General features: G+C 44.4%; 1 protein-coding gene across 1 annotated transcript; it reads left to right on the plus strand.

Moving 5' to 3' along the window:
• Nucleotides 1-1798: 1798 nt before the first annotated feature.
• Nucleotides 1799-13135, plus strand: dusp28 (dual specificity phosphatase 28). Its single transcript, XM_024436416.2, has 2 exons — nt 1799-2810; nt 11551-13135. Exons 1-2 carry the CDS (start codon nt 2451-2453, stop codon nt 11665-11667), a joined length of 477 nt encoding a protein of 158 aa, XP_024292184.1. The 5' UTR covers nt 1799-2450; the 3' UTR covers nt 11668-13135.
• Nucleotides 13136-15366: the final 2231 nt, after the last annotated feature.

Raw genomic sequence — 15366 nt, forward strand, 5'->3', positions numbered from 1 at the left:
GTGTGATGTTCGGATGTACCGATCCTGTGCAGGTGTTGTTACACGTAGTCTGCCACTGCAAGGACGATCAGCTGTCCGTCCTGTCTCCCTGTAGCGCTGTCTTAGGCGTCTCACAGTACTGACATTGCAATTTATTGCCCTGGCCACATCTGCGGTCCTCATGCCTCCTTGCAGCATGCCTAGTCACGCAGATGAGCAGGGACCCTGAGCATCTTTCTTTTGGTGTTTTTCAGTCTTTAGTGTCCTAGGTTTTCATAACTGTGACCTTAATTGCCTACCGTCTGTAATCTGTTTGTGTCTTAACGACCGTTCCACAGGTGCATGTTCATTAATTGTTTATGGTTCAATGAACAAGCATGGGAATCAGTGTTTAAACCCTTTACAATGAAGATCTGTGAAGTTATTTGGATTTGAACTAATTATCTTTGAAAGGCAGGGTCCTGAAAAAGGGACGTTTATTTTTTTGCTGAGTTTTATGTATGCATTACTAAAGTGACTGGTGTTCCATTTATTAAAGTGGCCAGTGATTTCAAGTCTGTATGTAGGCAGCAGCCTCTCTGTGCTAGTGATGGCTGTTTAACAGTCTGATGGCCTTGAGAGAGACTGGAAAACAGCTTCTGTCGGTCCCAGCTTTGATACACCTGTACTGACTTCGCCTTCTGGATGGTGGCGGGGTGAACAGGCAGTGGCTCGGGTGGTTGTTGTCCTTGATGGTCTTTTTGGCATTCCTGTGACATCGGGTGCTGTAGGTGTCCTGGAGGGCAGGTAGTTTGTTCCCGATTAAGCGTTGGCAAGCCAAATCTCTTCAGCCTCATGAGGTTGAAAAGGCGCTGTTGCGCCTCCTTCACCACACTGTCACCACACTGTCTCTTTGAAGATATAATTTTACAGTGCTTGGTTACTAGCCTCTTCATTCATCTCTTTCTCTCTCTCTCACTCCCTCGCTCTCAGCTAAATATACCTACAGACAACTGAGATCAGTGCTTCTCTTTTCCTCTCTCTCTCGCCACATGTGTTGGCCCATCAGACTCTTCGCGCATTTGGGTGGAAGTGTCTGGGAACTAAATGAAATCAAACACAACTGAGAACACACATTAACTTCATAGAACAGTGAAAACACTTGTCTCTCACAGGAAACAGTTTTATGTGTAGGGCAGACTAAAACAACTGACGCACATACAGATATATAGAGGTTGAGATGTGCGTGTCCTAGTGAAAGGAGAGGAAGGTTATGTTTTTTGGGACGTTCTTCCTCAGAGGGAGCAGCAGGCTAGAGCCCTCACACACTAACCCCTTCAGAGAGGACAGAGGATACAACACAGTCTGCCTTCTCACTTCATACAGACAGACAGACAGACAGACAGAGAGGGGGAGAGAGAGAAAGAAAGACAGATAAATACTCTAAGCTATGGATGGGCTGGAGTAGGCATCAGGCAATTGCTGAGTCAGTCAGAGTTTCACCTCCAAAGTCTAGTGATGATGAAGCAGGAGGATAGGATGGTGGTGACACAGCAAACAGGACAGCTGCACAGACTGGCACCAAGTCTGTGTGTGTCCATGTCTCTGAATCAATGTGATTCTGATTAGTTCATAGGATATCAGTGAATTTATGATTGTGGAATACTGGTGTGTTTATGGTCATAATGAATTGTATTACTCATGTGTTTTCATCACACATAACCAGCTTCAAATGTGTGCTTTTTTGTATAGTTCATATCCCCCACTGTGAATTTATACTCTTTTAATATATATAATTCAATCTCCTCTCTGATCTACTTTTCAGATGTGTGTTGTGCATATGTGTGGGTGCACACTGCATGACCACTACACTAAAAAAAGTGATCACCTACTCTATTAAATCTACCCCCAGCTCATCACATAGAATATGAATCACTGTGGATCCTTTGAACGTGAACTAAACTGGTGTTAGGACCCAGGGAGTGCCTGACCGTGGACCTGCCTACCCCCTACAATAAATATAGCTTGCTATTAGGACAAAGTCAGATGGCCAGAGCTGACCGACATGACAACCCCCACATGCCATAGCCTGAAGGAGAGACAGTTTCCCTATGAAGAGTGTGTGTTGCAGTGAGAGAGCAAGTGCGTAGACGGTTTTAGTGAGTGTTTGTATGTTTGTGGAATTGATGAATGTCACTGGAAGTGTGATTGGATGTGTTTAAATTGTCATTGGGGGGTGCACGAGAAAAGTGTGAATCTACTTGTGTGCAGTGTGTAGGCTACTGTTATTTATTTGTGTGTGTAGTGTGAGAATGTCACTGTGAAGGGTTTGTGAGAAAGATACAAGTCAAAAGTGTTGTACACAAGTGCATGTATGTACGTGAAATAGGAGAAAGGAAAGTTGACATTGGTGCGAGTGAGTGTGTGAGCGCAACGCAGGCTTAGTTAGCAAAGGTCGACGTGTCACCAGGGTCAAAGGTCATCCGTCGAAGATGCTCCAGCCGCAGCTCCAGCTGTGCAAGGTCACCAACGCGCTGTTCATCAGTAACGCACGCTCGGCCTGCACTGACGACCTCATCCAGCAGGAGGCAGTGACGCTGTGCATCAACGTGTCCAAGCAGCAGCCCTTCCCCGAGTCATCACGCATCGCTGCGCTGCGTGTGCCCGTCTACGACGACCCCACTGAGGACCTGTACCGCTACTTTGATAGCTGTGCAGACGCTATCCGGGATGAGGCATCCAAGGGAGGCCACACCGTCGTCTATTGCAAGAATGGCCGCAGCCGCTCGGCCACCATCTGCGTGGCGTACCTCATGAAGTACCGCAAGCTCTCATTGGCTGAGGCGTTTACGGTAGGTGACAAAAAGAGGGAGGGAGGAGTGGATGGGAGTGATGGGTTAAAGATGGCTTTTGGTCTAATTGTAATTTTAATGTAATTGTGCTTCTTTCCAGGGCTAGATGGTTACTAGCTCTGTCAATTCACAAAGTGAATTCTCAAAATCCTCATTGACAATAACTGGGACTTTTCCATTGACCTCCTGAATTTAAATTGAATTCACCCAAACTCAGCCTCTAATGCAAGGTAGAATAATCAACTGATTATCTGTCTATCTTTGTTTTTCTGGTTGTAAAAGTATGAGTGCATCTCACACTCAAAGGCCTCAGCATTCTTCAGTTCGCCTGGCACCTAGCTGAACTCTGCTAGGCGAACCGAACCGAAGTGTGCTGGCATGCTCCCCTAAAAGACTTTCACATGAACAACGGAAAAAAAAGGGTCAATGGTACTGTTTGTCCATTTTGAGATGCCGTAGCCAGTATACGCTTCCTCAAAATAGTCAGAATTCATTTATAAGATAACTCAAGAAAAGTGACATACATTTTTTAATTTTTTGCTGAGGAGATCTTAGTTGTGCAATTTTAAATGTTTGGTGCAATATTTGTCAATGAAAAATGTGCATGAAAATGAGTCGTCTCTCATTGAATGACAACAAATACTTTATTGAAGACTCCCTACTGTTGACCAATCACAGATGAAGGGGCATAGACTTCAGCTACAGACTTTGGCTTGCCCAGAGAAAAAATGTGTGCCCAAACAGCTGAAAAAACCCTTGACCTAAGTCCAAAACTAACAATATACACTACCGGTCAAAAGTTTGGACACACCTACTCATTCCAAGGTATTTTCTTTATTTTTACTATTTCCTAAATTGTAAAATAATAGTGAAGACATCAAATCTATAAAATAACACATATGGAATCATGTAGTAGTTGATGACAGCTTTGCACACTCTTGGCATTCTCTCAACCAGCTTCATGAGGATGTCACCTGGAATGCATTTCAATTTAACAGGTGTGCCTTGTTAAAAGTTAATTTGTGGAATTTCTTTCCTTAATGCGTTTGAGCACATCAGTTGTGTTATGACAAGGTAGGGATGGTATGCATAACACTTTAATAATGTCTACATGTCTTGCATTACCCATCTCATGTATTATAGATATTACTTGTTAGACATTACTGTACTGTCGAAGCTAGAAGCACAAGCATTTCTCTACACTGGCAATAACATCTGCTAAACACGTGTATGTGACCAATACGATTTGATTTGATTTGATTACAGACAGGGTTGGGGAGTAACAGATTACATCTAAAATATTATAATCAGATTAAAGATACTTTTGAAAAACTAGATGATTACTTCAAGTATTACTTTTCAATTCAGAAAGGATGTTTGCAAAAAAATCTTTGACAGTTCTCTGTTTGCTCAATGACATTCAAATCAGCATTTTAAAAAGGCGCAACTTTAAGTATGTTCCACTTGAGTGAGTCTGACCACAAGTCAGAGACCACTATGATGACACACCAAATGGGTTTTATGGATCGTGAGAAAAGAGTAGGAATAGGTTTTTGTAGGCTACAGTCCAAGCTATGTCTTCCAATGGTGTGGCTACTGTCGGCATCCAAGGATACCAAGATTGCTCAGTCATAGCTGGTTGATTGGGGGCACCATAAGCCACTTTGGGTTCATCCTCTGGTCATCTGCCTCTGGTGTTGTCTCCCAGATGCCAGGATAATCAGGAATACTGAGGACTTTGTTCTGTTCCTCCAGGCTCTCTCAGTGACACTTACCACATCTGATCTATGGAATGCCAGCTGTAGTTTTTTTTATCACCAAGCCATCATCACTGAATCAGTTGCCAGCCCAAGCTCCATTAAAAACTCCACTCAGTTAACTCCGAGAGAGTCCTAAGAACCTTACTCTATTAAATAAAACAACCATTTGGTGAATAAATATAACAATCTTGGGATTAAAAACAATATAGGACAAAACACACATCACAAGAGAGACAATACACTCCTTCATTTTTCACTCAATACATATCACTCATCGTGTGTAAACTTCAATCCAAAAAACCTCAAGATGGGTAATTCCCCATTTTGACACATGACTCACCATAGTGACTGTAAAAACAACACTATTGGTTAAGAAATAAAACAAAACAATTTAAAATAACAAAATATAATTAGAATCACTACCCATAAAAACTCCATAATGTACTGGGGCGGTGAGTCGTAAGCAGGTGCAATGTTTTAATAAAACAACAAAACCAAGAACACGACACTAACATAAGGCAGAATGCTGATACACAATAATAATACCAACTGGTGAGTGAACATGGGAGAGTGACAAAAAGGGGAGGAGATGAAGGTTATGGAGTCCAGGTGTGAATCATAATGATTAACAGGTATGCGTAATGATGAGTGCCAGGTGTGCGTAATGATGAATCCCAGGACCGGTGGTTAGTACTTTGGTGACGTTGTATGCCGGGATGGGAGGAGCAGGAGCAAACGTGACAGTACCCCCCCCCCGACGTGTGACACTCTAGCCTCAGGACTCCGCCAACAAGGGGGTCGACCCTAAGGATGAGCAGCGGGTCAGTCCGGGTGGCGAAGGTGGAAATCACAGATGTTGTTGGGATCCTCTGGGACATACTGCCCTACCAGTCCACCAGATACTGGAGCTGACCCCCACGACGTCGGGAGTCCAATAGGAATCTAACAGCATACACCCCCCCATACCCAGTCACTGCCGTATCTCACTCTCTTTTCTCTTTTCCCTTTTCAGGCTAGTGGTTCCAGGAACCACCCCTGACACAGGGAGACATGAAAAGAGACCTCGATGTCCAGAGGGACTGGGTAATTTTATCCTGTATGTCACCTCATTGACCCTTGGGGACCAGGAACCACCGGCCTGAAAGAGGGGAGGTTCCTGTTAGAGAGTGAGATGATCCCCAGGATGGAACACAGGGGCCTCAATGTGGTGACTCCTGCCTGTTCCTTCTGACTATGGACGGCGCGCTGGAGTCTCATCTACCGCAGGAGCCGTGGTCTGGCCCGGCGTCCACGGGGCCAGGGCCGGCTGGAAACTCAAAACTCACTGGAAGGGGGGTCAACCCAATGGAGTGATGTAGAGAGTTCTGTGTGTACTCTGCCCAAGGAAGGAAACATGCACACTCACCCTGCCAGTCCTAACAGTGACTCCTCAGGAACCTCTCTAGCTCCTGATTCATCCTCGCAACTTGCCCGTTAGACTGAGGTCGATACCCAGATGTGAGGCCTAACTGTGACCCTGAGCTTCTCCAAGAAGGCCCTCCATACTCAGGATGTGGATTGGGGGCCATGGTCCGAGACGATGTCCTCCGAAGGCCATAATACCTATTGGAAGAGTGCCTCAGCGACCTGGAGAGCAGTGGGAAGACCATGAAGAGAGATGAAAAGACATGACTTTGAAAATCTATCCACTACCACCAGAATGGTGTTGAAACCATCAGAAGGGGGAAGATCAGTAACAAAGTCAATGGATAGATGACACCAAGGTTGCTGAAGCACAGGAAGCAGCAGGAGGTTCCCTGCTGGAGCATTCCGGGCGGGACTTGGTTTGATCACACACGGAACAGGAGTTGACATACCGTGTAACATCCTGCACCAAGGTGGGCCACCAGTATTTCTCAGTGAGAATGAATGGTGTGAGAAGTACTTGATGTCCAACGATGACAGCTGTGTGTGCCCAGGTCAGCAGGCAAATCCCTTATCCTGTGGGAACATAGATGCGCGCGGTAGTACAATTCCGAAGTGCGGGCTCCCTATCTAGAGCCTGGTGAATGTCCACATCCCTAACCACTAGACCCACGACTCATGAGGATGATCTTCCAGGTTGGTCAAGAAGATCAGGATGTCATCAATGTACACAATCACCTGATGTTCGAGCATGTCCCTGAATGCCTGGAACACTGACGGTGCATTGGCTAAGACAAAGGGCATAACCAAGTACTCGTTCCACTCATCCTCCTCCCGAACACGAATAAGACTGTAGGCACTCCGCAGGTCCAGTTTGGTGAGGAACCGTGCCCCACAGAGCTGCTCGATGGCGGATGGCACCAGGAGGAGAGGGTACCGATATTTGTGGTGATGCCATTGAGTCCATGGTAATCGATACAAGGGTGTAATCCTCCCTCCTTTTTGGCCATGAAGAAGAATCTAGCCGATGCAGGGGACGTGGACCTGCGGATGAAACCCTGTTGAGGATCTCTTGATTGTAGTCCTCCATGGCCTGCGTCTCAGCCACCGACAGAGGGTAGATGCATCTGCGTGAAGGTCTAGCAACGGAAAACAGGTCAATGGCACAGTCCCAGGGGCGATGAGGAGGGAGACAGGTAGTGCGGATCTTGGAGAATACCTCGCTTAGATCCTGATATTCCTCCAGGATGTTGGGCTGGAGGGCAACCACAGGACTCTCAACCAACGTGGAACCACAGGGAACAGGGAAGCAGGTCCTCCCGCATTCAGGTCAATAATTCTCATCCTCAACCATGAGATGGTAGGGTTATGGCGTTGAAGCCAAGGTAGGACGAAGATGATATTGTGAACTGGTGCACTGGTGATGAAGGGGATGTTTTCCTGGTGATTGGGCTCCATGGTGAGGGTGAATGGTTGGGTGATGTGTGTGATGGTTCCAGATCCTAGAGGCCGACAGTCGAGACCTTGAACCGGAAAAGGAGAGGAGAGTGGGTAGGTAGTAATATTGAGAGAGGAGGCAAGGGTCTGATCCATAAAGTTCCCCGCAGCGCCAAAATCCACTAAAGCTGTAGACACAGTCAGCGAGAGTGATGGGTACTAAAAAGAGTCTAACAGGAAGAGCAGTAGATGGAATACTTACTCCTGATCCAGGGGATGTAACATCATGTGACCCTCCCCCTGCCCTAGTGGATCCCGGATTCTGAAGTAACGGATACCGCTTGTGCCCTCCCTGGCCACAGTACAGACAGAGCCCCAGCTGTATCCATCTGCGTTGTTCCACTGCAGGAAGACGTGTGACCCCTACCTCCATGGGTTCAGGCTCTGATCCCGAACACTTTCCGAAAGAGGGAGAGAAGCGATGAAGATGCCGACGCTCCCAGAGGAGGTTATCCAGACGGATGGCCATCGCAATGAGTGCGTCCAGGGTGAGGTTGTCATCTCGGCAGGCCAGTTCTGTCTGGACGTCCTCGCGCAGACCTCTTCTAAATAACATGCTGAGCGCCAGCTCATTCCAGCCACAGGAAGCTGCTACCATCCAGAAGGTAAGCGCATACTCAGCAGCTGTCTGATTCCCCTGCTGGAGCTGAAGCACGCGCTCACATCCCGCGGGTGATCAAAAATACATTTTAAACAGAGCCATGAACCCCTCACAAGACTCAGGCTCTCCCCCAGACGGCCATAGACAATTCCAATGCCCGCCCAGTCAGCAGAGAAATAACCGTGGCAACCTTAGACCTTTCGGTGTTGGGGACTCCCATCTGATGTGCAAAATAGAGGGAGCACTGGAGGAGGAAGCCATGGCATTTGGATGGTGTCCTGTCATATTTCTCCGGGAGGGATAGACGGGCATTGCTGACCTGAGCGGGTTGCTGGATGGGCTGGTGTGCTGACTCATTGGGTAGACTGTCTCTAGAATATTCTTTGCTGTTGAGACGTTGTAGACTACGGGGAACATCTTCCATGGCCATCCCCAGTTGAGCCAGCTGATCATGGTGTTGACGAAGAAGGTAACCTTGTTCATCAATCGTCTGTCCTGCTGCTTCCATATTTTGAGTTGGTATTCTGTAATGATGGGGCAGTGAGTCGGAAGCATGTGCAGATGAAATGTTTTAATAAAACAACAAAATCAAGAACACGACACTAACATAAGGCAGAACGCTGATACACAAGAACAATACCAACTGGTGAATGAACATGGGAGAGTGACATATAAAGAGGAGGAGATGATGAAGGTAATGGAGTTCAGGTGTGAATCATAATGATTAACAAGTACACATAATGATGAGTCCCAGGTGTGTGTAATGATGAATCCCAGGATCGGTGGTTTGTACTCTGGCGACGTCGTAGGCCGGAGGGGAGGAGCAGGAGCAGACGTGACACATAAAGAAAAACTTGGACCCATAACTTGATTCAAGGAATAGAAAAATAGACTAGAGACATGGTCCGAATTACATATAGAACAATTAATTATAACCTCCTTCGTAATTATCATCAGTACAAATTACCTTAAATTCATCATCCAGCATCTTTTGGCTTTCCAGTGAGGATGATCAAACCACACTAGAAAGTCAGGACAGAGGTCATTCAAACCCTTTAAATAAGTGTTTCTTACTACATTAGACTAATTCATGAAAAACAATAAAACATTTCATACATTTTGTATCCCAGGTTTACAGTAAGTTTACAGTACATTTCTTATCAAAAGAATTCACATGCGGTCAATTAAAACTCTAAAAAAAAACTTCAGGAAATTCCATTTGTCTGCCCTTTTAAGATACCTTGGCACTATCCCATATTTAGAACTAGTAAGTTGTGTGCCTGCTGGTGTGTGTGTGGTAAAACATATGGCAAAAAAAATGGCCAGGCCTTATTTAATTTGGTAATTTACAGCCTAATCCAGATAACTTTATACTAACGACACTGCAGAATTTAACTCACTGCTCTCTCCCAAAAACCATAGCCTTGGGAAACGTTTCAAAGAGAGAGAAAAAAAATGACTGCCCCCATTCTCCTGGAAAAAAGTGTCAATTTATTTAGCATAAGGAATCAGGGATATTTGATCCCAGGCATCTATTAAAAAGTTGTTTGAGACGTGGTCTCCTACTGTCAGGGATCTCGTCCTCCTCTTCTGAGGAGGAGTAGCGAGAAGGATCGGAGAACCAAAACGCAGCGTGGTAAGTGTCCATAATTTAATGAAGCAAAATTAACACTGAACAAAACCAATAAACAACAAACAAACAGTCCCGTAAGGTGAATGACAAACACTAAACAGGAAATAAACACCCACCAAACCCAGGTGGGAAAAGGCTACCTAAGTATGATTCTCAATCAGAGACAACTAACGACACCTGCCTCTGATTGAGAACCATACTAGGCCGAACACAAAAACCAACATAGAAAAACAAACATAGACTGCCCACCCCAACTCACGCCCTGACCATACTAAAACAAAGACAAAACAAAGGAACTAAGGTCAGAACATGACACCTATGTCTCCCTTAACATAAAGACCGTAATCTCTATGAACCACTATTGATCTAACTGAGGCCATACACCGCTATGTACCATTTCCCTGTCCTGCTGCTTTCAAGAGGATTTGTTGCTGCTCTTTTGAAAAGATGCTACGGCTTGTATCGCAGCATCCCCCCCAAATGCAGCGGACGCAGTAGTCTCCATTACCACTCTACTCATTATTTAACCCTGTACCTTGTTTTACTAAAATATCGCATCATTAGAGTGCTATCAAAAAACTCACAAATAACATATTACCATTCACATATTGTCAACACTCATTAAGTGTACATCAACACTCTTTAATGTTTTTGTTCACTGTCATACATCGTAAGGTTTAGAAAATAAAAGAAACCAAACCATAATTATTCTCTCCTTACTAGAAGACAATGCGCCAAATGTATAAAATACATCAGAAAATTCACAAGGCAAAAACACATTTTGGTGGGCACAGCCTCTTACCACCCAAAACTTCGATCCATTGCTGTTGTAGCCTTGTTTTATCATGATCATGGTCACAGCTCTATTGCAATTGCATACCCGCTATTATCAGAATTCATTAGATTTAGGCAACTGTCTCTCCTGTGTAGGCTACAAGTAAGAAAACAAACACTTGCAATTGTTTACAAGCATGATTCAGTGATTCAAATAGGACTCCATTCTCACAAGGTTATTCCCGCAGATCATTTAGGCCACACAACGTATTACATCGAAATCACCTCGCTATTAAATTAGCCTTTCAATTATAGTCAAAACAAACATAATGTCTGTTCACAGGGAGGCCACTTTAATATGTTATCTCTTATCCACTGTCCTTGATTCTCACGAGGATTATTGAACCCCAAAATCTGCTAAGGAGCAAAGATGATCTTGATCCAACTCTCATAATACTTTTATATAATATAATATATATATATATAATATAATACTTTTCTTGCCTCACACCAAAGTTAACTGGCGAAAGTTGGCTATCTTGCTAGCTAACGCTACTTCCAGACACAAACAAGAGAATACGTCTTCACTCTCCATTCTACTCATCTAGCAGAGCTGGCTGGTCTTTTTTCATGTCTTCACTATTTTTCATTGATGTCTTCACTATTATTTCACATTGTAGAAAATAGTAAAGATAAAGAAAAATCCTTGAATGAGTAGGTGTGTCCAAACTTTTGCTTGGTACTGTATGCACAAACTCTTCCGAACTGTTTCAGCTGGGAAGCATGCAGAAGCCTCTAGTCTCCTGTCCTCGTCTCCTGTCTTTCATCTTCAATGATCTCTTAATGAACCACAGCTGAGTAAAAGCTATATCAAGGATGCCTACCAAGACTTTGCTTGCTTGAAATACCTGCCCAGTTCTTAATGTCATTGCATCAGGAGGAGAGGAAGTCATATTAGAGTATTGAGATGCACCCAATGTGTTGCGTGATTCAGGTACAGTATGTGTGTACCAGGGCTGATCAGGTAACTGATTACCATTATACACTCCTTTTCTTCACCTTCTTCTCCAGAAAGTGAGGACTTCACGCTCAGTGGTGGACCCCAACTCGGGATTCTGGGCCCAGCTGGAAAGATATGAGCAAGAGCTGAAAAAGAGGCGGGGGGAGGTGGACAACGCCCCAACCTAATGTTGTGCCAAATTCCTCGCCCTCTAGGACTCTGCAGCTCTCCACCATAAACCGACCGTCCTGAAACTCTTTGGGACAGTTTCCCGGACACAGATTAAGCCTAATCCTAGATTAAAAACCATGGTCAATGGAACATCTCCATTATAAATTCAGGTCTAGGTTTAATGATACATGAGTTTTACATAGCATTTCTAAAGGACATCTGTGTCTGGGAAACTAGCATTGTATCTAAAGTGGTGGACCAGCCTCCGGTCTAGAGGAGCCCCCACCTCTGGAGTTGGTAGAAGTTGCCCCTATAATCGCTGGGCCAGGGTCCGATATTTTCCATCCTTCTAATGGTTAAGGTTATGATTTTGGGTTGGGTAATCTGATCCTAGATCTGTGGTAGGCTAGGGGCTACTTCTACATCGAGCTCCACCCTGTGGGACCCTGGCCCCCTCTACCCCTTAGAGAAACAAAGAGAAGTGTTACTTTTTACCCTCAAAATGACGCTCCATTTGTTCATTACAAAGCCAATGCATTACAAAGCCACATGCTTTGTAATGAATGCATTCTAGATACATTACAAGTATGAATTTATATAACTTCTTATAAGAAGCCATATGGAGTCCTTTTATCAAAAATATGTCTTTGTATATGTATTATTAATATATGTGTAGCCTTTAGGCATTTAAAAAGCCTGCTGAAAGGAGCAATGCACTGCTATGAATGCTTATAGCAAGTCATATAATTGAAAAAAGGTATTATAATGCACAAGTGGGTGAAAATAGACAATGTAAGTGCCATCATAATGCATTATGTACAGTTGGTTCATAAATCAACCCAATCTCTTAAATTATATGTCACAATAATGTATATTTCCATGGGGTTGCATAGAGAGTGTTACTCTGGCTCTATAGTCATTGACAGCACTTATGTACCCATGTACAAACACTGAAGAGGCTGTTGCAGTGCCACCTTTAACCTCTAGAGGGAAGTATTACAATGGAATAGAGTCAAAAACATGACAAACCAGATGGGATGCTTTGTGGAGATGTACTACCACAGACTTTTTGCGTTGAAATCTCTACAGCTCAGAAATGTTTCTCCTCTGCACATTAAATATTTATCTGAGCAATACTGAATCTTAACTCTGCAGGGATTTAACGAGTCTTAGCCATTTAAACGTTCGTTATAGCAGCTAATGTAGAGCAGGTGCAATGACCTGTGCTCAGGTAATACAACATGTTACAATAGCGGGCTGCTATTGACTAGATAAAGCATCAAATCAAATCACATGTTATTGGTCGCGTACACATATTTTGTTATCGCAGGTGTAGGAACATATGCATTTCGCTATCTCCAACAGTGCAGTAATACCTAACAATACAAAACAATACATGCAAATCCCAAAAATAAAAAGAAAGGAATATAGAAATATTAGAACAAGCAATGTCAGAGTCCTGAATATAAAATATATATATGTATATTATGGTGTGTATAGACATTATGGACAGTATATGAATAGAACATGTGTGTACAGCAGTAGTTATATAAGATGAGCCTTGCCTAGAATAAAGTATATACATATGAAGTGGGTAAAACAGTATGTAAACATTATTAAAGTGACCAGTGTTCAACTGCACATAGGGCAGTGTTCTTTAAGGTGCTTGGTTGAGTACTGGTTGGCAGCTGGCTAGTAGCAGTGACAAAAATTCAAGCCAGGATACTGGGTGGAAGCCAGCTAGTAGTGACGATTTAACAGTCTGATGGCCTGGAGAGAAAAGCAATTTTTCAGTATGATGCACATGTACTGTCTCCGCCTTCTAGATGGTAGTGGGGTGAACATGCCGTTGATTGGGTGGCTGAGGCCCTTGATGACCTTTTTGGCCTTCCTGTGACACAGGGTGCTGCGGATGTCCTGGATGGCAGGCAGCGTGTCCCCAGTGATGTGTTTGGATGACTGCACCACCCTTTGGAGAGCCCTGTGGTTGTGAACGGTGCAGTTGCCGTACTGTACCAAGCGGTAATACATCTGGACAGGATGTTCTCAATGGTGCAGCTGTAGAAATTTGTGAGGGTCTTAGGGGCCAAGCCAAATTTTTTCAGCCTCTTGAGGTTGAAGAGGCGCTGTTGCACCTTCTTCACCACACTGTCTGTGTGGGTGGACCATTTCAGGTTGTCAGTGATGTGCACGCCAAGGAACTTTAAGCTTTTCACCCTCTCTGGTCGATGGATATGGATGGGGGCTTGCTCACTCTGCTGTCTCCTGAAGTCCACGATCAGCTCCTTCTCTTTGTTGACATTGAGGGAGAGGTTCATTTTCCTGGCACCACTCCGCCAAGGCCCTCATCTCCTCCCTCTAAGCTGTTTAGTCATTGTTGGTAATCAGGCCTACCACTGTTGTGTTGTCTGCAAACTAGATGTTTGTGTTGGAGACGTGCATGGCCACGCAGTCATGGGTGAACAGGGAGTACAGAAGGAGGCTGAGCACGTACCTTTGTGGAGCTCCCGTCTTGAGGATCAACTTAGCGAAGGTGTTGTTGACTACCTTCACCCCCTACCTGGGGTTGACCCGTCAGGAACTTCAGGACCCAGTTACACAGGGCGGGGTTCAGACCCAGGGCTCTGACGTTAGTGATGAGCTTGGAGGTCTCTATGGTGCTGAAGGCTGAGCCATAGTCAATATACAGCATTCTTACATATGTATTCCTCTTGTCCAGATGGGGTGCAGTGCGATGGTGATTGCGCCATCCATGGATCTACTGAAGCGGTATGCAAATTGTAGTTGGTCTTCGGCGTTGGGTAAGTTGGAGGTGATATGATCCTTAACTAGCCTCTCAAAGCACTTCATGCGATAGAAGTGAGTGCTACATGGCGATAGTCATTTAGTTTAGTTACCTTTTCTTTCTCGGGTACAGGAACAATGGTGGACATAATGAAGCAAGTGGGGACGACAGATTGTTCTGAGGATGCGGCTATGATCATTTGTAGCTTTGAAGATGCATTAAATGTTGTTTTACTATATAAACACTTACAGTAATGTAAATGAAGATGTATACATATACAGTACCAGTCAAAAGTTTGGACACACCTACTGGGGGCTCCCAAGTGGAGCAGCAGTCTGACCCTGTTACCATCTAGAAGGAGGAGACAGTACAGGTGCATCAAAACTGGGATCGAGAGGTTGAAAGACAGCTTTTATCTCCAGGCCATCAGACAGTTAAATAGTTATCACTTGCCGGCCTCTGCCCAGTAACCTGAATTGAACTTAGTCACGGTTACTAGCCGGCTACCACCAGGTACTCTACCCTGTACCTTAGAGACTGCTGCCCTATGTACATAGTCATTGGTCACCTCCCTGACCAAGACCCTTCTCCCCGATTGATCAGTTTGGCCGGACGGCCAGCTCTAGGAAGAGTCTTGGTGGTTCCAAACTTCTTCCATTTAAGAATGATGGAGGCCACTGTGTTCTTGGGGACTTTCAATGCTGCACATTTTTTGGTACCCTTCCAGAGATCTGTGCCTCGACACAATCCTGTCTCGGAGCTCTAAAAAATGTCTAAAAACCTGTTTTCGCTTTGTCATTATGGGGTATTGTGTGTAGATTGCTGCTGATTTTTTTTTTTTAATCCATTTTAGAATAAGGCTGTAACATAACAAGATGTGAAAAAAGTAAAGGGTTCTGAATACTTTCCGAAGACACTGTGTATATATATA

This window comes from Oncorhynchus tshawytscha, linkage group LG10 (genome assembly GCF_018296145.1).
Source record: "Oncorhynchus tshawytscha isolate Ot180627B linkage group LG10, Otsh_v2.0, whole genome shotgun sequence".
NCBI classification, from domain to species: domain Eukaryota; kingdom Metazoa; phylum Chordata; class Actinopteri; order Salmoniformes; family Salmonidae; genus Oncorhynchus; species Oncorhynchus tshawytscha.

Bases quoted from the DNA above. Each gene is read 5' to 3' on its own strand.
- dusp28 (XM_024436416.2), top strand. From the start codon at position 2,451: ATGCTCCAGCCGCAGCTCCAGCTGTGCAAGGTCACCAACGCGCTGTTC. The intron at 2,811-11,550 runs GTAGGTGACAAA...CTTCTTCTCCAG, and splicing joins CATTGGCTGAGGCGTTTACG to AAAGTGAGGACTTCACGCTC.